The 23388-nt window shown below is 41.2% G+C and overlaps 4 protein-coding genes across 4 annotated transcripts in view; 3 read left to right on the forward strand and 1 right to left on the reverse strand.

The window, feature by feature from the left end:
- The window catches only part of myom3 (myomesin 3), a 53397-nt gene extending 42988 nt beyond the window's left edge, over positions 1-10409 (forward strand). Inside the window, exons 22-37 of the mRNA XM_068735345.1 lie at positions 207-363; positions 888-994; positions 1365-1409; positions 1640-1776; positions 3953-4097; positions 5432-5491; positions 6076-6143; positions 6463-6573; positions 6880-6967; positions 7219-7257; positions 7489-7594; positions 8644-8807; positions 8918-8954; positions 9139-9161; positions 9271-9326; positions 9484-10409. Of these exons, the coding sequence (XP_068591446.1) occupies positions 207-363; positions 888-994; positions 1365-1409; positions 1640-1776; positions 3953-4097; positions 5432-5491; positions 6076-6143; positions 6463-6573; positions 6880-6967; positions 7219-7257; positions 7489-7594; positions 8644-8807; positions 8918-8954; positions 9139-9161; positions 9271-9326; positions 9484-9762 (1622 nt within the window). The 3' untranslated portion in view covers positions 9763-10409. The remainder of the gene's footprint in view (positions 1-206; positions 364-887; positions 995-1364; positions 1410-1639; positions 1777-3952; positions 4098-5431; positions 5492-6075; positions 6144-6462; positions 6574-6879; positions 6968-7218; positions 7258-7488; positions 7595-8643; positions 8808-8917; positions 8955-9138; positions 9162-9270; positions 9327-9483) is intronic.
- Positions 10410-11064: 655 nt separating this feature from the next.
- Positions 11065-12113, forward strand: fabp10a (fatty acid binding protein 10a, liver basic). The gene is made up of 4 exons (XM_068735344.1): positions 11065-11222; positions 11402-11574; positions 11793-11882; positions 12011-12113. The coding sequence occupies exons 1-4, from the start codon at positions 11156-11158 to the stop codon at positions 12059-12061; spliced, it is 381 nt and encodes a 126-aa protein (XP_068591445.1). The 5' UTR covers positions 11065-11155; the 3' UTR covers positions 12062-12113.
- Positions 12114-12351: 238 nt separating this feature from the next.
- Positions 12352-16616, forward strand: srsf10a (serine and arginine rich splicing factor 10a). Its single transcript, XM_068735342.1, has 6 exons — positions 12352-12563; positions 14200-14304; positions 15044-15147; positions 15260-15422; positions 15810-15860; positions 15968-16616. Exons 1-6 carry the CDS (start codon positions 12499-12501, stop codon positions 16224-16226), a joined length of 747 nt encoding a protein of 248 aa, XP_068591443.1. The 5' UTR covers positions 12352-12498; the 3' UTR covers positions 16227-16616.
- A 420-nt stretch (positions 16617-17036) lies between these two features.
- On the reverse strand, positions 17037-21091 carry pnrc2 (proline-rich nuclear receptor coactivator 2). The gene is made up of 3 exons (XM_068735343.1): positions 20893-21091; positions 20187-20400; positions 17037-19938 (listed from the first exon to the last, which is right to left on the reverse strand). The coding sequence occupies exon 3, from the start codon at positions 19913-19915 to the stop codon at positions 19442-19444; it is 474 nt and encodes a 157-aa protein (XP_068591444.1). The 5' UTR covers positions 19916-19938; positions 20187-20400; positions 20893-21091; the 3' UTR covers positions 17037-19441.
- Between the last annotated feature and the right edge of the window lie 2297 nt (positions 21092-23388).

Raw genomic sequence — 23388 nt, forward strand, 5'->3', positions numbered from 1 at the left:
AAATGCTAAAAATTCTATTAGAAATAAAAAGATAAGCACATACTCTGGATAAAAATAAGTGAAAGTATGAAGTACAATGAAATATGCAGTATGTGCACCATATGTAGGAGATAAATCTAATTATCCATCTCCTTTATAATGCTATGAATTGGCTAAGAGGGTCTGCAGCACGTTGCAGCCGCACTAACCGACTCTTTCACCTTCAGGTGCCAAAGACATTGAGATCGGAGTGGACAACGACGGTTTCATATTTCTGGGCTACGAGGCTGATGAGATGGACGACGAGAGCAAGTTTCTGTGGAATAAGAACTACACTGAGCCCATCGATGCCAGGAGGGCACAGGCAGAAACCAACAAGGACGGGTACGGCTTGTTTATGTGCAACATCCACTGTACATCTGCTCTTGTTTAGATCCAAAATGTCTGTGGCAGTCTGCTGGAACAAGAAGTGATATTTAGACAGGCTTATTACATTTGTGAGAAATTCTGTTTACCCTGCAACTTTGGATAGATAATACAATATAATAATAACCGAATTAAAATACAGAGAGATAGATTACATTAACATTAGGTTTGGTCCAGGCCAATTCAATTTGCTGTGAGAAGCAAATAGTTTTAAAGCTTTTCTCCCTGGGATTCCCACTGAAAGCCTCCTTTAATTATCTCTTCTCTTAGCTTAAGGAAAGCCTGTCTGCCCACTGTTGCGCTCATTGATATCATGTAAAACAATAGCTAGCTGAAAGACATTGGGATTACACTTTTGGGACAGAAAGCACTGTGAAGTCTGATGGCTGACAGCACAAAACAGCACTTTCATCCCCCGTGGGCGCTGCATGGTGGACAGATAAACAAGAGGGTGCTGGTCTGTCTGTTATTTTCCATTTCAGGACGGTCCTCACCTTCGCAGACCCCTCTGAGGAGGATCTGGGTCTCTACACAGTTGAGATGAGCGACAACCCAAACCAGTCGTCCAGCTACGACTTCACAGCTGAAGGTAAACTGAGAGTGAGTAGAAGGTTAGGAAACTGTCTCGTCCAATTCGCAACTTCGCCTCAGGCACAGCGACAAGAACGGTTAATTCAACATCAGTTGTCTCTTGTGTTTATTGAGCTGACGGCAGCATGAATAGCAGGATTTTCAATTTTAAAGGTTGTCAAGCTTTTCTCTCAAGCAAATAATTATGCGCCTCACAACCGGTTCCACAAGGTCACCCGTCCAACTAAGCATATGTTCTCAATCAGCTTTCGGCTTGAAAATAGAGCCATGTGACCCGTGTTGTTCCTTGGCAATAAGTAGGAGCTAAGAAATGTTAGTCCTGTTCAAAGTTGAATTAACCTCCAGCTACTGTTTCACTTTTTTTACAGACCTTGAACGACTCAAAGAACTCAGCTGGCAAGTCAGAAATCCACGTATGTACCAAAGACATATAATGGCTGGCATATAATAGAAATCATACTTTGAAAAAAGTTATTCTCATCATTAAATGTGCTAAACTTTGGTATTGGTGCCCTGTTATTTTGACTTGAAAATACAGTACGTTCAAACACATGGTAAAAAGAAATAGCAAGACTGATCATGATTAAATGATCATCGAAACTCATTCAGCTTGTCCTGAATGCTCTGTTTGTTTGTTTTGCAGTGATAGCTCTAAAGTCGGGCTGGCAGGTGGAGGTTTCTGAGCAAGGCGACGTCCGTCTTTGGCTTCAGGCTGAGAGTCTGAGCGACGCCGCTGAGCTCCGTCTCATCTTCAATGACCGAGAAATCACCAGCACGCCGGTAAGAACCGCCGTGATACTGCAGCTCAGTATAAGATTTGATATCCATCCATCCATTACCTGTATCCGCTTATCCTATTCAGGATCACAGAGATTTGATATCCACAGTTCTTAAAAGGTTTTGGTTAAAATGATTCACCCGGCATGTGTTAGGCTTTTATATTCTGGAAAGGAGACTAACTGCTACTCTACTTTTATGAGCGCATGGCAGAGCACTTTAGTTGTCAGCCTGCTGCTCATCAAGTTGACCAATTCATGGTTGCCAGGTTTGGAAAAAGATAGTTCAAATACAATTCTGTGGGGCCCATCACCAAACCATCATTTATTCAAATAATTTCACCAGTGCATGAGAGTGAAGTGTGAGCAAAATCTATAATCCATACTACAATTTTAACAATCACTAATCTTACTATGTTGTTTTTGGTGAATGATTTCAGTGTTAGGTTCAGTTAAGTTGAAGGGAGTTTGGTGAGACTAACCATCATATCAACTGTGATTCATAACTTTCTTAGCCTCGTCCCAGTCCTAATCGCTGAACATCGGATTTGTTCAGCGATTCTGAAATGTTGAGCGTTTTTTCTCGGTTAAAAAAACAGTTCACCCATGTCACATTTCAAATGTCTAGGAGTTTTTAGCAGTTCCACCAAGGAACTGCTAAAAACAATGGGAAAAAGTGTGGGGGGGGGAGTGGGAAAAAATGGGAAAAAATCCCTGTAAACTTCCAAGATGGTTTCATTTAAATAAGGCTGTCAAACTCTCCAACATATGTAAAAAGTAAATGTATACACAGATTTGTGTCACAGATTACACATGATTAACCTCTACATGATCATCTCACAACCCTCAGGTTTATCTTGTGACCCTCTTGAGCGCCCCTGACCCCCAGGTTCGGAACCATTCCTGAACTAAACTACCTAACCATGTATAAAGTACCTCATTCATTAGTTAGTGCTTCTTCTGAAGAGAAAAGAAAATTCTGTCTGATTCAGTCTGAAGAGAGCTGCAGGAGGAGGGCTGTGATATCAAACTTTTTTTGTCTTTTCCAGAAAACTGCCTACCCTGTGTTACTACTTGAATTACAATATGCTAAAAGAATATTATGGAATGCTTTGCCCAATGATGCCACACGAATATACTGCCTACTCTAATATTTTAATATGTGTTTCACAAATCTCAAAAATGTCCTCCAGATTTACTATTATAAAACAGCTCAGTGAAAGCCAAAGCTATTTGCAAAAAAAGCCATGAACATTCTCAACTTGTTATTGACAAGATAATGTAACGCTTCAACAAGGATGAATGTGGAAAATAGCGACGGAGGGATTTCACTTTCAAGTACAATTGGAGCGCAATCATATGACCTAAAATGAAACAGTATAATCATGAAGGAACAATAACTGAATGTGAACAAACCTCCTCAGCACTCACATGTGTTATGACACCAAGTTAAAAATAATCAGCGCTGCCGTCAAGGTTATTGAACCTTCTACTGACGTGTCCACAGAGAGGAAAGCAAATACAACACAGCCTATTTATTGTGCTTTCACAACTCTGTCAGATACATTTTGTGTGACTGTGTTTGTGCGAGTCGGGGCGACTGCTTCGTATTCAGCAGCATGCGTTCATTGCTCCTGTTGCATTTTCATTTATTACATTATTTCTCAATATCAGAGCTCCATCTGAACAGCACTGATCACACGTTATTTCTAAATGATCACAGCTGAGGTTTGCGAATCCAAAAGCCATTTGGCTCATTAGGGCCCTCAGGCTTGCCATACATCACAAATCACATCCACCACTGAGGCCTATCAACATGCAAGGCCTACACTTATCTCGATGAACATAAAAGTCATGAAAACGAGGCTGCCTCCTGTTTGGTTGTCTGTGTGTGTGTGTGTATGTGTGTGTGTGTGTGTGTGTGTGTGTGTGTGTGTGTGTGTGTGTGTGTGTGTGTGTGTGTGTGCGTGTGTGTGTGTGTAAGTGTGTTAGAAAAAAGGAATATTTCATCTACGCTGTGCATTTTGTCGTTTCAGTCCCTTTTCAAGCACCGATTCCCACTATATTCTAGCTATGCAATAGATTGCAAGTGGCGTGTCTACCTGCCATCGGGGATCATCTGTCCGCACATGAGCTGATGTGTACTGCATGTGTGGCAATGCTTGTTTGCTCTTCTGCAGCACCGTAAGATCAACTTCGACAAGGCCAAAGGTCTGGTGGAGATACTGTTTGACCCGCTCTCTCTGGAGGACGAGGGCTCGTACACGGCTCAGCTGAAGGACGGCCGCGCCAAGAACCAATCCACTTTGGTCTTTGTGGATCAGAGTGAGTCTTTTACTCAGGTGCCACTAAGCTGCCATTCAGGGTTTTTTTAACATACCATGATAAAAAGACGAGGACAATTGTAGAGGCAGAATAGAACAGAACAGGCAGTAATGTAAATGAGACATCATATTAGCTAAATATTACACAATGATGAAATATTTCTTCCTGAAAGTGACAGACTATAGAGACCAAAGGCTGTTAAGTTGGGCATTTTAACATTGTGATCTATGGGGCTTGCTTGCGTTTGGAGCCATCCTCAAGTGGTCATTTGAGGAATTGCAGCCTTTGGCACTTCCACGTTGGCCTCCCCTCAGACAAATCTTAGCTTTGCTCAATTAACCTATAGGATCATAATTATCTTATTGAATCCCATATACGCTCAATAATTGAGTCAAGATAATCTTGTATTGCTGTTTTACATAACTTCATAAAACACCAAATATATAAAAATGTAATTTATTTGTTTCTGACTCTGAGAAAGTGGGAAAAAACATACAAATTCCCCAAAACCACTTTATCTCTGAACTATCTCTTTAACCAAATCTCACATCACACATTTAATCTTTTTTATGTGATCTTCTTTTGATAACTAATCTAATATTTTCCACTTTTATATTCACTGAGCCTCCCTTGAAACTGTTTGGAGCCCCGCTGGGGAGGCCCTCTGAAGCCCTCTGCTTTAGGACAGGGATAAATAATTCAGAATTTCTCCACCACATATTTATTCCTGGCAGACTAGAGAAGCGTTTTGAACGCTTAGGTCTTAAATAAATAACATTTACAAAAATAATTGAAGGAAATATGAAAAACCACAATAATCAAGACTTCCAAGAAAATCCAAGTTACAGCCCCGAGAGAGACATGTAGAGCTCAAATATGTCAGTAAAATGTGGAAAAGTCATTGTTTATCAGCATTTATTTCTGATTGGAAAATATATTTGTAATTACCTGCTTCTTTCAACAACAATTAGAGGACCTGATTTGTGCCACAATGACTTCAGGAAGGAATGGATGAATAAATGATCCTATACTTATCTTCTCTTGTGTTGCTTTATACATGTTGTTGTACGGCACATGAACAACCTGTTCTCAATTCATAAGATTATTTTGTGTTTGTTTTTATTCTGATTGATTTCTACTATCCATTTTTGGCAGCTTTCACTCAAAAGTCCACTTCCTCACCCCACACATAAACCCCTCCTACGATTGGCCGAACAGTTGAGATTATTTTGGAAGTAAAATAACTTTTTGGAGCAACAGATCGTCATCACTTCTCCTCATATGACCTCCATGATTCTACTGTTTTGTACTGATATGGTTTGTGTCTCTGTCAGAGTTTCGTCAGACGCTGGCCCTGGCTGGTAAAAACCGGCGTGACCATCAGAGGAAATCTGGTGAGTAGTCTCCAAACATCACTAACATATTTTATAGTAAATATGATTAGATCTAATAGTGGCAATAGCTTTTTGATGATGTTTTTGTGTCGTGACACAGCTGCTTCATCTTGTCCAAACCTCTTAAGACTAAAGAGTCGCTTACAGAAAGAAAGGAAGCCTCCTTTGCTACTGAACTCTGAGTTTTTATCACCTGAGCTCTCAGATGTGATAAGGAGAAGCTATACAACTCTTTTGTGTCTGGAGGCCAGTGCCCCAGTGCCCGCTTGTGCAAACAGACAGCCTTACAAATTGTCTACTGTTCAAAGTACTCGTGACACCCAGAGTCCACACAGCACATTTTGTCTATTACGTGCAGAATAGCATGATGCAAGCAGATATTGAAGTGGGACGTGTTTATTACCTGCATGCTGTTATGAATTATCCCACCACTCTTATTTCAGGCAGCTGTCACTGTCAGTAATTGCCATAGATTGCCATATAATGATGCATTTGTGTTTGAGTGGTTGCTCTGAATAAATTATCGTCTGGTGGTCCCTGTTTCTAGTGGGATAATCATGTGTTCTGTTCTCTCGGCTCCCAAGGACCGTATTTCCAGGAATACTTGTCGTGGAGTGTAAATGAGGACTGTGAACTGATTATAAAATGCAAGGTACATTTTTCACATAATAAAGTTGCTAATGGCAATAATAGAATTAGCCTAAATTATCATCTTTCATTATTACTTATAAAATCATTTATATTGTAAAATTTGCTGAGTTTGTTGCTAAGTTCCCACATCATTCAGAGCAAAGACAACGTTCTACTCTTATTATTACTTATCAGAGGAATATTTTTACATTTTGGGTGACTTCCCTCATTTACTTTCCCCAAAATGACAAACCTTTACAGGGTTGCATTTATTACAAAGATTTCACTATTTAATTCGTAAAACAATACATTTTTGAGGACTTTTATTTTTCCATACATAGGTGACAAATACAAACAAGGACACGTCACTCAAGTGGTTTAAAGAAGGCACGGCGGTGACCCGAGTTGTGTATGACCAGTCATCAGGGGTCAGCACACTCACCATCCCACAGGTATTTAAAACGATTCTGCTCTATTTTCAGACTACTAGAGGTGGGAGGGGAGTTAAGAGCTCAAGCAAGTGTGAACCAGCATTTATAAATGGTAGCTGTGTAGTGAGACAAAACAAGACAAGCAGTTGGTTAATGTTTATACGATTTCTCGTATTCTGTATTATTGTGAAATGTTCCCAGGTTCACCCTGGAGTATATTTTAAGGTTAAATAAAAGATGAATTAAAGTGTTTGGTTGTTCTCCGGAGTCATCAATATTTCATCAGAGAACCTATGAATAAGGATTGGATGTTTTTTTTCCCCTCAGGTTACCAAGAAAGAGGCGGGTTCATTCAAAGCTGTGGTGTCAGACGGGAGAGGAAAGGACGTCAGCACTTTAGAGCTACTGGATGACGGTGAGACGGTGTGACGTTGTCACCAGCGAGCAAGTATCCACAAACAGCGGTCCCCATTTGTTCCTGTGTGCATTTCAATTGTCAATCCATAATGAAAGTGAGGGGATTAATATCTTTATTTCACACTCTTCATCTCACTATGTATCCTCAGTATTCCGCTACCTGTCACTAATCTTGCGTTTAGTACTTATTGAGTTCCATCATCGATATAAAAGACTGTCTGAAAGCTTCGTTGTTCTTTTTATTTACAGAGTATGACAAGCTTCTCCAGCAGCTGAGTAAACAGTGCGGTGAGTTATTCACAGCTGGTTAGAGTTATTCACGTTTGTGAAATGTGCCAATGAATTTACAGCAGATTTGCTGTGTTTGGGATGAGGATGATACAACTGAAAGCCATGTTAATTATTTGTTGTGTGTGTTGTTTCGGAAAATGAATGCGTTTAAATGAAAGTGAATGCAAACTGTGGCATTAAATAACCAGGAGCTCTGCCGTGTCTCTCTCTCTCTCTCCGTCTCTGCAGCATTGTCTGCCAGCCCACTGAAGGTTCAGAGCACCGCTGTGGGTTTAATGCTCTACTGCTCACTCAAATACTACACAAGCCACCTGAAGACCAGCTGGCTCTTCAAGTGAGTCCACATGCAGAGCTCCTCTCTGACCTAACACCCTATGTGCATCTTCTTCCAAAAGCAAATAAAAAGTAGCTTAAAGTTTCTTTTTGTGTTCAGAACATCTAGCAGTGTGGTCACATTGTTTAAGCCACAGAAGTGGAGTATTACAGGAGGTAATCATCACAGCCACAGTAGCAGATGACAGACCATAAAACGAAGACACACATACTGACTTGACTGCCTCACATACACACACATACAAACCCATTAAAGTTCAGAAGTATTTTAATGTACTGTGACATTTGTCTCCATGGTGGCAACATTTAGGGCTCCTTTACTAAAGATCAGCCTCTAAAATGAGTATCAAAGTTCAACTACTGACCGCTTAAAGAGTTCAGGATTTAGATGTGAAAGTAGAGCTGGATCTTGTCTTCATGCAAACGTTCTCATGTGGCACCTTTTGGCACATCTGGACACCGTAACACCTGGTTCATCCTATTATCATCTGTTATGATCGATCAATACTAATAATTTGGTGGAGCCAAACATTTTTGAAAACCCCAGAACTTCTAGAGGAGGCTTGGAAGTTTTTAAACATGCCAAATATATCAGTTTGAGTTTTGCAGATGAATAAAATTATGAACAGTCCATAAAATAACTAAGAAAGAGAGAAAGCTGTTCCACTGGATTGATTGTTAAACTGTGTTTCTAAGGTGGTCTGTCGTGCATGTGCATTTTATCTAATTGAAAGACTCTGTGACATTAGATTTAATACATTTAAAATGATTTAAAGGGAGAACTGAAACATGACTATGGCATGGTTGAGGGTGAAATCAGCATCCATAGCAAGGCTACTAGCACCACCTGCTGGGGGCTTTAAGGAAAGCCTTTACAAACGAGAACAAACAGCTGAAGAAACTCTGACTAGTGTGATGAAGACTGACAAGTTTGTTTAGTCCTGAATAAAATGTATGATTCCAGAGCAGGATTATGTCCATACCATGTTTTTTGTAAGTGTCGGTGTAAAGCTGACGTACAAAGGAACGTGTTTGCTTCCTTCCGTGCAGGGAGAAGAGGATTGACCAGGAAACCAGGACAAAGCCTGGCAGCAATACGGAGAAAGTCTGGATTGAAATCTGTAACCCAACAGAGAATGATAAAGGCAAATACACATTGGAGATGTTCGACGGCAAAGAGACACACAAACGGTATCTCGACCTGTCTGGACAAGGTGGGTGGAAATGACAAGTTTGCTCTAAAGGATCTAAAAGACAATTTCAGATTGAGAAAAGAATTTCATAGCAGATAAATAATAATCATGATTATTTTCCTTCTCAACAGTGTTTGCTGATGCCTTGCTGGAGCACCAGAGGTTGAAGTAAGTGCTGCGCTACATGCAGTAGAATAGATGATGCGTCTAGCATGGCTTGCAGTGGCACTAACAGAAAACACTGAGCAGTCAGAGGTAACAAACTATTAGTTGAAAACATCTCAGGACAGATTATTGTGGCCTGACGCCGTGAGACATCATATTGATTTGACCCTTTGTGTTCGTCCCTCAGGCAAGAGGCCATTGCTGAGAAAAGTGAGTCACAGGTTATGTGTGAATCCTGAGATATTTCTGCCTACAACAAAGGTTAAAAGAGTCTAGAGTGCGTGTCAGCAGGGAGTTATTGTCGCTTGTTTTGTTTCAGATCGGGCCAAAGTGACAAAGGGTCTTCCTGATGTGGTAGCCATTATGGAAGGCAAGGTACGACATTGTCAGGGAAGCAGTACTATTTACAGACACATTCATACTCAATTATACTATGTTGTGGTACTATCGTCATCATTTTTGCGTGGTTGAAGGCCTAACAGTTTCACTTTTGATTTCATATTTTCCTGACTGCTCCTCGTCCTCTCTTCAGTCTCTGTGTCTGACGTGCTTCATCGACGGCCAACCAGACCCAGAGGTCATCTGGCTTCGGAACGACAAGGAGATCGCGAACCAGACCCAGTTTGTCATCACTAAGGAGCCCAAGTGCAGCACCATCACCATCAACGACGTCAACATGGCAAATTCTGGAAAATACAGCATCTTCGTGCGCAACCAGTGCGGCTCCGAGAAGGTCGACGTGACCGTGAGCGTTTACAAGCATGGGGATAAGCCGCCAACACACGCCGTGGAGATGGGATTTTATGCTTGAGATGGAGATTTTCTATGTGAATTGAAAGAGAAAGAATAAATTGAAAGTGGATGGATTGATAGATGATGAGATAGAATGATGCTGGATTGTTCATGTGTTAGGAAACTTTATATTGCTAACTGTCTATATCATTTAAATTATAAACAGTGTATGCCGTCAAACATGTCAGGCTTTTGCTGCACTGAGATGCAGAATAGCAAAGTTCTGTTTATTAAAATGATTGAGCTGACTTATTTTGAAAGAGGAAATTGCATCAATTCCCCCAAATAACAAGTTGAATTCATAAGCAGTAAAATGCACCATTAATCAATTAAAAATACACTCAGAGGATTCGTTGCTATACAGACTTACTCGGTCTGGTATGTCCGCTAACTTATATATTATAAGCAACTGGATGTCAGCTCACATTAGCATAAATGAGCTAACATTAGCTTGCTGATTGAGAAAGCCAGTTTGCCGACTTTTGACTCTTCTCTGTGCTACTGTCACATTACATTTCATTGTTCAACCTTTATTATATAAGTGTCTTGTTTTAAGTGTTCACTAAGAATCTATCAAAAGAAAAAGTGCAAAACCCTACCAGTCTGTAGAGTGGTTGGTATGTCAGGTGTGTCATTTGTTTCTGTGTGTGTTGTGAATAAAGCAATTTCAAGTGAATATCTTTTATTTTATTTATCAACAGCACTCACATATACTATATTACATCTTCAGATTCCTAAATAGTAAACTACCTTCATTTTGATTAAGTATGAAATAAAATGTGGTCTGCAGCTTTCTTTGTGTGTGATTTTGCAGGCAGAGATCATGTCTTAAAAGCAAACAGTCCGTAGTGTCATTAACCTCCTGGGCCTCAGTCAGGTAGGTTAAACAACACTCTGAGGAAAGGTTGCAGCCATGCATGGAGTTTATCTAATGTTCAATGAATGAGTCCTGAAATAGAATGCATGTAAATATGTCTGATAGTGCATTAAATAAATCATTTTCTCTTTTTGATCCTGCAAGTTAAAATCCTCAAACTCCACTAGGGGCTCTGTGAACTTCCCAGTAAATGAAGATCATGTAAATAATTGTCATTTTAATTCTGAAATACAAAACAAGAAGTCTGTACATATTTCTTACCAGTGAGACTTTTGATCACACATGACAGAAATGACTATCTAAATTCCTCTTTGGTGGAAGCCAAGGTTTAGTCCTAACAGGAGTAAGTGAACTCCAGGTTGTTCAAACAGCAGTGATTACTCCAGAGGGGGGTTTGTTACTCATTAGACACTTGCTTTCCTGTATAAGAAGGTGCAGCACAACAGTCACATCCTCCACATTGTGTTGAGCTTCACACAGCTGTCTCAGCCTCCAGCCCACCTTGTTGAAGGAGAACCCAGATCTTCTTGAGAACATGGACTTCAACGGAACATGGCAGGTCTACTCCCAGGAGAACTACGAGGCGTTCCTCAGGGCCATGGGTGAGAAAACAAACCAGTGACTCTGGTTGGCATTTCAGAACATAAATACATCTAATATCTTTGGAAGCTAAAGACAAAGTGGCTATTTTGATGCGACGACACCCTTCTAATGTTAAATGTAACCACACAGATGACACTTGTGCAGGAATTAACAAAAACACATGCGCTTTGCTTACCAGAACTCCCAGAGGAGGTCATCAAGATGGCCAAGGACATCAAGCCCATTACTGAGATCAAGCAGAAAGGTAATGACTTTGTTGTCACCTCCAAGACACCTGGAAAGACTGTGACCAACACCTTTACCATCGGAAAGGAGGCTGACATCACCACCATGGACGGCAAGAAGCTCAAGGTTTGTACTTATAGTTTACTATCGATTTTTATACCACATCACTGTTTTTTCTACATATGATTTCTTATCTGATTCTTATCTGTGTAATTCCCCCTCCACCGAAAAATGTTGTAGAGTACTGCCCACGAGCGAACAGTGTCTCATGAACTCCTGCCTGCTCAGGTTGGCCTGTTTCAGAGGTTTTTGTGATATGAATTGTCTCCTCCTCTGACCTGCAGTGCATTGTCAATCTGGAGGGTGGCAAACTGGTCTGCAACACCGGCAAAACCTGCCACATCCAAGAGCTCAAGGGAGGAGAGATGGTTGAGGTGCGGTATCTCTTACAAGAACTCACTCATTCTGTTTCACCTTGATGTATCCTAAGCTAATATGTATTGTAAAATGTGTCTCCTGACCACAAATTAAAAGTGTTTTCTTTTCCTGTGTCCCCTTTCAGACCTTGACCATGGGCTCAACAACTCTCATCAGGAGGAGCAAAAAGATGTAAACTTGGCAGTGAAGAAACCAATTTATATTTAAATAAAAATGTTACTTAATAAGTGTGTTTTTTGCACCATCTTTTTTGAGCAAATGGCACTCTACTGCCTACTTCCAACATCCTTATTGTCAAACAGACAAGCAGTGAACATAGATGCCTGTTATGCAAGAAAAAAAATAGAATCATGTAAAATGAAATACTAGAATCATTGGATATATTTGGTTGTTTGTGTTTATGTTTGTGTTTATGTATGTGTGCGCGCGCGCTCATTTGATTTGCCTTCGTGGCCGTACATCCGTGCGCATGCGCACTGCGAAGGGACCACTTAGACCACGCAGTCCCCGTCGGTTGCTGTAACGTTAAAAGCGTCAGGGTTTGTGGAAAAGAAAATTGCTATAGTAAACAAATTCACTGCCACATAATTATTACAACGACTCGTTAAAAACATGGCGAGGTATCTGAGGCCGCCTAATACATCTCTCTTCGTCAGAAACATCGCAGACGACTCCAGGTATGTTGTCGGTTTAACCCTTCTGGTGTGTGTGTGTGCACTCATGGTCAAGCTAACATAATGCTAGGTAGTTAGCAAACATCACCAAAATGGCTATCTCACGGCAGCGTTACGAGTGATTCCCAAATTAGGGATGGACACAACAAAGGTTTTAGTTACGTTTTACCGAATATTGTTCCATATAACTGCTAACATCACATAGTTTAACTCGTTTCCCTGCATACGGTTTGCTAATACCTAAGCTAGCAAACACGAAGCTGGGAGAAGCTAACGTCACTCACTGCCTCTATATTAAGGACATAAATGAGTAATCTAGCGTGACTACAACAATAATAGTCGGTGGTGTTTGTGTGGATCACGTTGCGTAACGTGAACGTTAACGAGCGTGTCTATTTTTCACCGGTCTATTTTTAGTTTTGCCACCAGCGTCAACCTCTCTTCAGACGTAGCAAGACATTATTGTAACGTTAGCTACCTCGGTAACGTTAGCCGAACACAGACACAACACTAATAACATGTCGAGCTAATGTGTCGGTCCATTTTAATGTGGAAAACGAAATGCAGAGAAGCCTAAATGCTTCATTAAACTTTTGATATTTATTGTTATCCGAGCTGTTGTACCACTGTTCAGAACGTATTACATAAAAAAACTATAAAATGATTGTCCATTAACACAGTAAAATAATAAACGTGTAATCAGACAATTGCAACTACTCAGTGACTTGTTGCCTAAAACCTAAATAAAAATGTTCCTTGAAGGTAACCTGCAATTTGTGACTTTACAATCAATATCTTGACACTATTTTTTTACATTAGTTACTTATTAATGACTTGTTTATTTTAGATTTTCTTAAAAGGTACATGTTTTGTTTGCTGTTATTCATGAAACAGAAATTATACAATGTTCACCCAGATCACATTATATATATATATATATATATATACACACACACACACACACACACACACACGCGCGCTCTCACACCTTTAAAAAGGTATCTAAACATGCAGATAGTTTTTGATCATTTGGTTTTCATTTGTGCTCATGAAAAGAACACACGTGGAATAATCAGAAGCTACGTTGCACAGACCTCGCTTTGTTCAGTTTTCAGTCACGTTTCTGCCACTTTACATCTATTTATGTACATAATTTCCCTTTTTACTGGAAAGTTTAAGTTGGCGCTGCCCCCCAAATTCGTTGGGTAGGCATAAACAAAATACTTAAAATTGCTGATGATGAGATATAGTAGGCAGAACACAGAAAACCTCGTCACACTTTAATACGTATTTCTGTTATATTATCAGTGATTTTGAGATGTTTCTGTAATAAATTCTGACAAGTTTCTAACCCCTGTGACTTTGCCACCTTGTTAATAGATAATTCATGCAATTTCTATCTTTTATGTCTGCTGTGGATGTGTGAATTTGACTGTCTGTTTTTTTTATTTGTACTATTGCACATTTTAAATGAGAAAACTTCCTTTTTGATGTGGGAGAGTAAATTTGATTTGTCTGCAAATAAGTTTTGTCGTTTGCTATGCTGGCACCGGCTCTTGTGTACATCTTGCTCACTGAGCTCCGGCTAAATTCACATGACAGCCAGCAGAATAAATGTGCTTATTTCATGACACTTTAGGCCAGAGGATTTACGACGTGAGTTTGGTCGTTATGGGCCTATAGTAGACGTCTACATTCCACTTGACTTCTATACGCGGCGGGGAAGAGGATTTGCTTACATTCAATATCCTTTATTCTTTTCATTTGAAAATGGTGTTTTAACAAAGCGATTGTAAAGCATTGAATCTGACTTTTTGGTTACTGTTGATTCAGTGACACTTGATGACAATGTGTGTGTAATTTTATTTTCTGAGAAGTATTTGTTTCTAATAATTCATGTATTCAGATTCAAACTTATTCCTAACCAATATTTCTTCTGTTGTTGCCTTAGAATGGTAAAGATACAGTTCTGGAGATCCCACACCAAAGAAAGTTGAAAGGCGGTTGTAGAGTAGATTCAAGCACAAGACACACCCAGGCGACAAGCAATAGTGGAATTGGGAAAATAAAGAGAGAGCAAAAGCATGAAGATACAAAGAGGAGAAAAGAGAGCACCCAGGCTTCCATTTGTCTACCAAAGGGAGGAAAAGCAAAGTGTTTATTGGGCAAAGACAAGCAGGAAACCTCAAGTTCTTCTGCCAAGACAATAAAGATCAAGCTGAAGGTTAAAGGTAACAAGCCAAACGTTTTGTATCCTACCGAATCTGATCATCCATATTTGTCTTGTCTTCACAATTTGAGATCACAGATGGGGTCAGTTTCATGTTGTTTTAATGATCTAAGTCCAGGAGCTGTGTTTCATAGACTGGAGCTGTCAACCTGTGTTGCAGCCTTTTTATTTTATGAAATTGTTGTGCATGTGTGCAGCCTTCTCTGTCCCTATTTTCCAAATATCAAAATAAAAAGCCTTAACAACACAGCACGTTTGAAGATGTCCGGGATGCAGAGGACGCTCTTCACAACCTGGACCATAAATGGGTCTGTGGGCGTCAGATCGAGATCCAGTTCGCCCAGGGGGACAGAAAGAGTATGAAAATAATCATCATTACATTTAACTTCAGTAAAGCCTCATTCAGCATCGTATGGAAACTATTGAGTTTATAAGCAACGGATGTTCTGGTGTGCATTTTTCCACCCAGCTCCTAACCAGATGAAGACCAAGGAGCACTCACCTCGCAGTTCCTCCCGCCACGACGACGATCGGGACGGCCGCCGAAGACGCTCCAGGAGCCGCAGCTACGAGCGCCGCAGGTCCCGGAGCCCCTATGAGCGCCGGCCACGGAGGTCTGAAAGCCCCAGAGAGTGAGTCCTGGCAGCTTTTGCTTTATTGCACTTGGAGTAACTTAAATCACTTCAATAGTTCAAATGTTTGCTCACTTTATCTACAAATTAGTCGGAGTGACAGTCCTGTCCTACAATGTGTGTAGTAATTAGAGCCGACTCAATACTTTATTACTACTGTGGCATCAAAATTCAGTAAACTTTCCCAACTTTATACTATATTTAATGATTTAAAAGTTCGATATTTAGCCTCTCTGGAGATGGTGTAAACCAGTTGGGTCAGTAAAAGAAGCAGGAAGCCACACTAATTGCCTAATTATTATAACTCACTGTTCTCTTGCACCTGGCCTTTTTATAGAATCCGAGTTACGCCCTGATGAACCGGTTTGTGTTTTGTTCTCTCTACAGATCCCGGTCCTACAGTCGACACAGACGGAGCAGAAGCCATGAAAATGACAAGTAGTCTAATTTCTCATCTTGTAGTATGTAAAATAAACGAGGGCTATTGTACTGCAGCTTTCCAACCCACAGTTGTTCTCATTGATAAGTGATGTTCATCTCACCAGGTCCAGAGGGCCTCCTCGTGACCACCACAGGACACACCGTGAACACTCTGCGTCCCGCTCCCCTTCAGCCTCCAGACCCATGCCCAAAGGTAAAAAGAGCCAGTCCCGGTCCCACACCCCGGGTGAGGACTACCACCCCACCTCCAGTTCCCAGAAACCGCCTGTGGGACGATCTCCATCCCGCTCCTACTCTAGATCCGTGTCCCGCTCTCGGTCTCGCTCCAGGTCCTGGGCTGGACGCAAGTCTGGAGGCCACTGACTGTCTCTCCCCCCCCCCCGGCCCTGTTAATCTCTCCAAGGATGTTTGCGTTCAGTTAGAGTATTAGGCTCTGTTTGCTTTTGTTTATCATCACATAATGGAGTCTGTTGCCAAAGGGGGGACGAGAGCAGCAGAGAGCTGATGCATTTCTTTTAGTGAAAAGGTATTTTGTTCCAAAGTGATTCGTGAAAGCACGGCTGATACCTGATAAGTTGTTTTTGGACTTGTGTAATGTCGGTTACTGCAGGAGGACAAATGTCAGTTTTTAGTTTTGGCGTTGCCAATAATATTTTTGTACTTTTGATTTGTTCATGTTTATTGATGCCCGTCTCAGTTTGGTTCTATTTGTGTGTAATCTAAACATGAATAAAAGTTACATTTTACTCACAGGCCGCGACTTATTAGTATTTACCAACTATGCTGTCTCAGCTATTATCCAGCAGGCAAACTGTAAACTGCAGTAGCTGTTATTAGTATTGCAAACAGCTGATGTATTGAATGCAGTTAGTTGCTACCTAATGTGTTGTCCAGTATGCTATGTGACAATATGTTTAAGATCAACTGCATTCATTTTTCATGTACTGTTCAGTGAGTGAAACAGTTGAAGTCGGTTGAATATTTCAAGTGTTTCTTAGTACTGTTCTAGTTTTACTTGATATGCTTTGAAAATAAAGAAACTTTTTTTTTTTAAAACAATATTCTGGTGACTAAGCTTTCAAGGAGTGCTGTAATAGAATACGATAATAAAGAGATATAACTATACTAAACAAGTGTTGGCACCAGATGAAGAGACTCAAGCAGACAGAAGAATAGGGGGGAAGGGAAAGGGATTTATTCTTTTTTTTTGGGGTAAAATTTTGTAATTGTTTCACAAAGTGCTTTTTTTTTAACAATTGCTTCTTTTTTTTTAACTAACCGATACCAATCATAAACAGGGCATTTTCTTTCCATAGTCAGTGACGTTTCATCAGGGGGACAAATTAACAGCCAATTCATTACACTGTTTCAAATTTAGAATAAGGAGACTGCCATGCACAACTCGATCAGGGCAAGAAAGACAAATGTTTACATGAACAACCAATAGTAAATAGAACTTAAAACAGCATTAGGCCACATTCAGTCGTCAGCTGGCGGAAGAACAGCCGACGATTGAAGATGGTTCTGATGAAAAAACATTGGTCAACTTGTGGCATTGCCACCAAAATGAAAATAATCAGTTTCAGCATGGATTTCAACTTAGGCACAAACAGGTCAACTCGAGATTAAAAACATCACACTTACATAATGTAAGCACATTCAGAACTCAAATTGATACATAGGCAAGTCTCCTCTAGGATCCAATCGATGTTTTGCAGTTTTACTTAATTCGCACTAAGCATATGTCACCCTACACTGCATAATACAAAACAATAAAAAAACATGTGCAAGATCTCTGGAAAGATAACAGTGCAGGGGTACTGAGAAATGCTATTTGCAGCTTTTTTTTTTTTTAACAAAAATATTCTTCAGTATTGAAGTCAAGACATTGAAGTCAAGACACGTCCTTAGCATGTCTTATACATTCAGTGTTATTACTAAAAATACTTTTGTCAGACAGGCCTCAAACTCGGCCTGCAAATGTACATATGCTACAAGTACTTTATACATTTCATTATTTACATGGCTCTTGAACACATTAACAAGCTCTCATACTTTGTTTTGTCATCTTTAGACTGGCAAAAAAAAAAAAAAAAAAAAACAGCTCCAATTCTGCAAGGGGAAAGCAAAAAGAGCCTCAATAGAGAATTCAGTGGAAAAAAACAAAAAAAACAAATTATCCATAGGGAGATAGTCAATTACGCCTCCATTTCAATAGCATCCTGGCCTGTAACTTATTAAAAACTAGTCTGATTGCAGTGCAAGAGGGTTAACAAGAGGCAAGTGTGTCTGTTGATTATGGGATGGTCAACTACTGAAACCTATTCTGTAAACATAAACACCAACCTCCCGCCTCATGTTGAGTCCTTTGGGCCACTTCACTTCAGAAACCCTCCTCCGCTCTGCTTTACCTTTGCTTACGAATGCATGCAGCCAACAGGGCCATGTCACATGACTTAAGAGAGTGAAACTCAAACTAAGCCTGGCCCTCTTCCGCATGTTAGAGCTGCAGCACCGTCCTGAAAAAAAGGCAGAGACCGAGGAGCAATAACAGTACTGATAGAAACAGGTGAACGGTTAGAAGTGGCCGCGGGGACCGTCACTCTTTCACCACACGGGCTCGTAAGGTTTAAGTGGCAACGGCAACAACGCCGACCGCATAGAGGATGTCCAAAAAAGAAGAAAATAAAAAGAAACGAAATACAGCAAAAACATTGCTTTGGTTACACAGCACTTTCTTATATCTTTCAACCACAACAATCAAGGGCTTGTACAAAATAATGCTATGATAGAGTGTTATGGGCCTCGGACAAGCTCAACTCCTATAGTGCATGTGCGCACAGCGCAATAAAAAAGGTACAGGAGTGGACAGTCCGAGGCCTGTGTGCCATGGTCTCTTATTACCCTTCAGTTTGAGGTTATACTTTTGACCTGTACTGAACAGCGTATTACCTCCAGTAAGAAAGCTTTTTTTCCCTGCAGAATTGCAGTTTTGAGTGCCCTTTCCATCCCAAACAAGGATTGTTACACATAAAAGAAAAGGTGGGCCCTAGTCCAAAAAAAATAAATGCTACAAATGTGAGTTTGCTTTAGCACCTGAAGCTTTAGAATTGACCTTAAAGGCTCATCATAAAACTTATGTAAATGAAAAAGCATTCTGTCCACAGAAATGGACCGTAAAAGTGATGGGAATTTACCTGACCTATACTATAACCGTTGTTTGGGATGTAACAGGACACTCAAATCTGCTTTTGATAGCCAACATTAAAAAGAACAAAACAAAGAGAGAAGTAGAAGGGATATCCAGTTTGTCATTAGTCACAGAAACTGACTCCACTGACAGGCATTACCGACCAGCAAGGCTCCAAGGCTGTAATATCTAGAAACATAGGCTTAAAAATTTTGTGTTGAACGACCCATTTCACAGCAAACATTGCTGCAAATGCCTCCTAACACAGAGGTCAATCTTAAAAACAGCTAAAAGTATTACAGCACTGAGGTGTTCCTGGTGGGTAGGTTGCCCTCAAGAGAGTCCCAGTTCATACGTGGGCTTTTTCGGTCAAGTGCGGGTATCCCTCTCAGGCCTGCACTTTGAGCAGGCTCTTGAGCTGGAAGGCCATCATCTCCCGGTGGTCACAGGAGCCCATCGGGAAGGACACCCAGTGGCTGGGGGGCTTAGGCAACACGCTCGGTGAGGGCGGCTCGCTGAACTTGGGCCCCGCGTAGCTCGGACTTCCCTGTGTGGCCAGGAGCGTGTTGAGGTGAGACACCGCACCCTCCCAGTTCTGATCATAGTTGGTGGCAAAGCGGACAGAAGCACTCTTCTCTGCAGACGCGGCCTGCCGCGCCTCAGGCGACCTGTGGTAAGCTGCGACTTTGTCGCTTCGGCGGTGGCCGTGGTGGTGAAGGCCACCCGCCCCTCCTGCAGACGCTGCTGCTCCTCCGTTCTGGTCACGGCTCCTCTGTTTAGCCCGGCCCAGTTGGTGGTTCTTCTTGGGCAAAGGGCGCTCTGGGTGGGAAACTGGAATGTTGTATCTCTCTCCACCTCCCATACTGCTTCTGCACTACGTGTCACCTGCGTGATGAAAATATATATATTGTTACTGAAAGTGCTCGGAAACCTTAAATCGTGTTCCGAGATCAGTATCATTGTTATTGGCAGGGGTAAAACTCGGTAATGCCTAATCCGTCCACACAGCACACGCACCTCAATGAAAACAAGCAAAGAGGGTTACGTGCGGAAACGCCAGACAGCTTGCGTCACCCCTCCCCCCGCCCCCCCACACACACACACAACCCGAGAGCAAAACAGCCCCAGCTCACCTCTTTGTTGTCAGAAAGTCGGTGCACCAGAGATCTCTCTTCAATCGTTCACCTCCAATCGGGCCCCAGGTCCTCGAAGTAGTTCTCTGTCTACTTCTCGCTGTACTTCTGTGTCCAGCGAGGTCTGAAGTTCTCATGTGCCAAAGAGCGTTGTTTTCCCGTACAGCCGAGCTGAACATCAATTCACACTCGGCACACGATGCTCCAAGAAGACCTTTTTTGGGGGGGGATGTCAGTTAGAGATGCTAAATTGACTTTAACGGTTATCTTGTTTAGTGCATTCGTGTTTTCTACCAGCGGACGTGTATTTCAGAGTGCGTCATTGCGGCGAATACTGCTTAAAAAAATAATAAGCAGGTAGCCATCCGTTCTTAAAACATTACAGGTGTACAAAACTGTTAATGTGGTCCATTATCACAACAAAGTGTTACATAAGCAAACTGCGACATGTTATTCTACTTATCAAGCTGTCGCTTTGTTCCTGCCAAGTCGCTTTATGTAAAGATAATTTCCGGGTTTAAAAAAAAACAAAACAATAAAAGACCATGATAATCTCGACGGCCGTGGTTTTTAATTAATAACCCCAACTATATGTTTATTAAATTACATGTTTACAGTCTCAGTACCACTGGTTTTGGAAGTGAACCATAACAAAGGAACTGGTAAGCTCAATATGGCGACGAGGCACAAAAACAGCTTCTCTTACCGACTTCCTCAGGCTTGGTTGTTGAAGAGCCCTTCGTCCAAGAAAATATGCGATAAGCCTTTATATGTGATCCCTCGGCGGATAATGTGAGGAAGCACAGCAAGCGCTATATTTCCTACAAAAATCCCCGTCACCCTCGAAAGCTTAGGTGGTTGTTTAACAGTGGCCGCGCGCGACGCCGTTGACACTCTCTCCCGTCTCCGTCTGAATTGCAACAAAATGGAATCCACAGCGGAGATATGTAGCTCGCTCTAGCCCGGATCTGACCAATCATGCGCCAAGTTCGAAACCGAGCAGCCAATCAGCGACGAGACAACCAGACGCATTCACGCCTGTTGCCAGACCGGTGACGTCAATCGCTGACACTCCTCTCCATTCCTTTGTTGGACCACGGGTATTTCCTGAGAAAACAACGACAAAAAAAAACTCTTTCAAAGCACCATAACTGTTCAGTTTTCACGCTATCTTACGTAAGAAAAAACTCCACGGTTACATACAACGTAATAATTAAATTTGGAGCAACAATATGTATATTTGTCGATGTCAATCCCTCGTTCAAATAAAAAGGTAAACACGTCCAGGGTTTAGATCTATTGATGTAGCCTGCTTCATAGTTTGTCTGCTGTATGAACATGGATTTGTTGTTCCTCAGTCCCTGTTTGTGTGGGTTAACTGGTGTGCTGCGAAACAGCTGCAACAGGCTGTAATGAGAGCCTACACAACAGCTCTTGTCTGTGAGCTGCTGCCCATCCCCCACGTCTCAGTCCTCTGGTTAAGACAAAAACCTTGACCATGTTATTGAAACAAATCGATTAGCCCTCCTATCAATGTTTATGTGCAGCGAGAGTATATGACAACAATAAAGGAAACGTGAGATTTTCCTGTTTTGATCCCTGTCTGTTTAGATATTGGTATGAGCTTTAATAAACAAGGTACATTATGTTGTTACAACTTTTGTGCCATAAACCAATGTGAGCTTTACAAAGGCCTAACTCAGAGTTAAACTACTACGATGCAAAATGAGTCTCATGTTAACGTCACGCTGTCATAAATCTCGCTACATGTGAGCCACAGCACCTCAAATGGTGAATGGACTCCAGATGTGAGTGGGGGTTGCTAAAAAAAGATCAGTGTGTAGCCTAACTAACTGACTGAGAGCATAGAACCCGTTTACCCCCTGAATCATTGTTGTGTTATTGGTTTCAAATCATTGTTTAAAGCTTACAATATGGCCTGGAGTTCTCTGGTATTACTTGTATTGCTATTCAGCTTTAAGGCTTCATATCATTTTTATATATTCTTATAACACTGACTTAATGTTTGCCTTTTGAAAAATGCAGTCCTTACACTTCTCTTGAGTCTTTACAAGGACAATGGTAATGGAAGATGCTCTTACAGCTGGGTTTTTTTGGGAGTCTGCTATTCCAAGTCGGAAGAATACAAAACAACTAGCGTGATAGATTAACTCATGAGTCCAAGGTTAAAGTTACTTTCCCCTCTACCTTCTTTAAAGTGTCGTAACAGTTGCACAACACATTTGGTGTCAGCCAGTGCATGCAGCTGCAGGCCATGGAAGGACACTCCCCAAAGCAAAGCAACCTTTGTAAGGGGGCCGTTCCCATCAAGAGTCAACTATGTATGGAAAGTAGGTCATGGAGATGCTTCTGCGGGTCGTAGATCATGTGAGGTGGACGTATCTCCACACTTAACTGGTTGTAAAGGCTCCTTTACAAACGCCCCATTTTCGCGTGATCTCGTCATAGACATAGTGAGCGTAGGTTGGCCATCCTGGGAAGTGGAATGGAAGATATATTCAAAACAACAGTGGTGTACAAAGGCCGTTGTTTACTTCTCACACAGCATAGATAGGCTGCATATACAGACGTATCTCTGTCTCATAGGCCATTTACAGTAGTTATTTGGTGTACACGGGCTCACATGAATCTGAAGAGTGTGAAAAGAGTTGTGAAACCCACCCACACATAGTGACGTGCAAAGAGAGAAGCAGAAGCAGTTTCACACCCGTCAGCGCTAAGTTTGTCCCATATCCAAGATCTTCTGTAATACCAGAAGCAAATATGTTCAAGTGAAATCTCTTTTCTTTGTTGCCAAGTTTTTATTTTGTATTTATTTTTTCCACTCTAGTTCAGCGAACGGACAGAGACACAAAGGAGTCTGAACGTACTCGTTCAAAGAACCTACACCATTATTGATCTATAATGTATCTGTGTATACAGTCAGAGACACACACAACATGTATTTACATCTCTGTCTCTACAACATAGAAATGAAAAAAGAAAACTTTAGATTAGATTAGATAAGCAACACAAATACCAGTGCCAATACTCACCTAAACCTTACCCCCTATGGATATGACCCCATGGCTATTGAAAAAAAAGAATAATTAAATGAAAAAATACATATAAACTATCCAATTGAGAGCATTGGGGGGTTATTATCATGTGTTTATTTTCTGTTCCACCCTCCTTCAAGCAG

Source organism: Cebidichthys violaceus, unplaced genomic scaffold (assembly GCF_023349555.1).
Source record: "Cebidichthys violaceus isolate CVI_PGR_0920_01 unplaced genomic scaffold, fCebVio1.0.p SCAF_7, whole genome shotgun sequence".
Classification (NCBI taxonomy): Eukaryota; Metazoa; Chordata; class Actinopteri; order Perciformes; family Stichaeidae; genus Cebidichthys; species Cebidichthys violaceus.

Excerpts from the sequence above, each read along its gene's own strand:
- fabp10a (XM_068735344.1), top strand. The coding sequence starts at position 11,156 with ATGGACTTCAACGGAACATGGCAGGTCTACTCCCAGGAGAACTACGAG. Across the intron at positions 11,223-11,401 it reads GGCGTTCCTCAGGGCCATGG|AACTCCCAGAGGAGGTCATC; the intron begins GTGAGAAAACAA and ends TTTGCTTACCAG. Across the intron at positions 11,575-11,792 it reads TGGACGGCAAGAAGCTCAAG|TGCATTGTCAATCTGGAGGG; the intron begins GTTTGTACTTAT and ends TCTGACCTGCAG.
- srsf10a (XM_068735342.1), top strand. The coding sequence starts at position 12,499 with ATGGCGAGGTATCTGAGGCCGCCTAATACATCTCTCTTCGTCAGAAAC. Across the intron at positions 14,305-15,043 it reads AGAGGATTTGCTTACATTCA|GTTTGAAGATGTCCGGGATG; the intron begins ATATCCTTTATT and ends ACAACACAGCAC. Across the intron at positions 15,148-15,259 it reads CGCCCAGGGGGACAGAAAGA|CTCCTAACCAGATGAAGACC; the intron begins GTATGAAAATAA and ends TTTTCCACCCAG.
- pnrc2 (XM_068735343.1), bottom strand. The coding sequence starts at position 19,915 with ATGGGAGGTGGAGAGAGATACAACATTCCAGTTTCCCACCCAGAGCGC.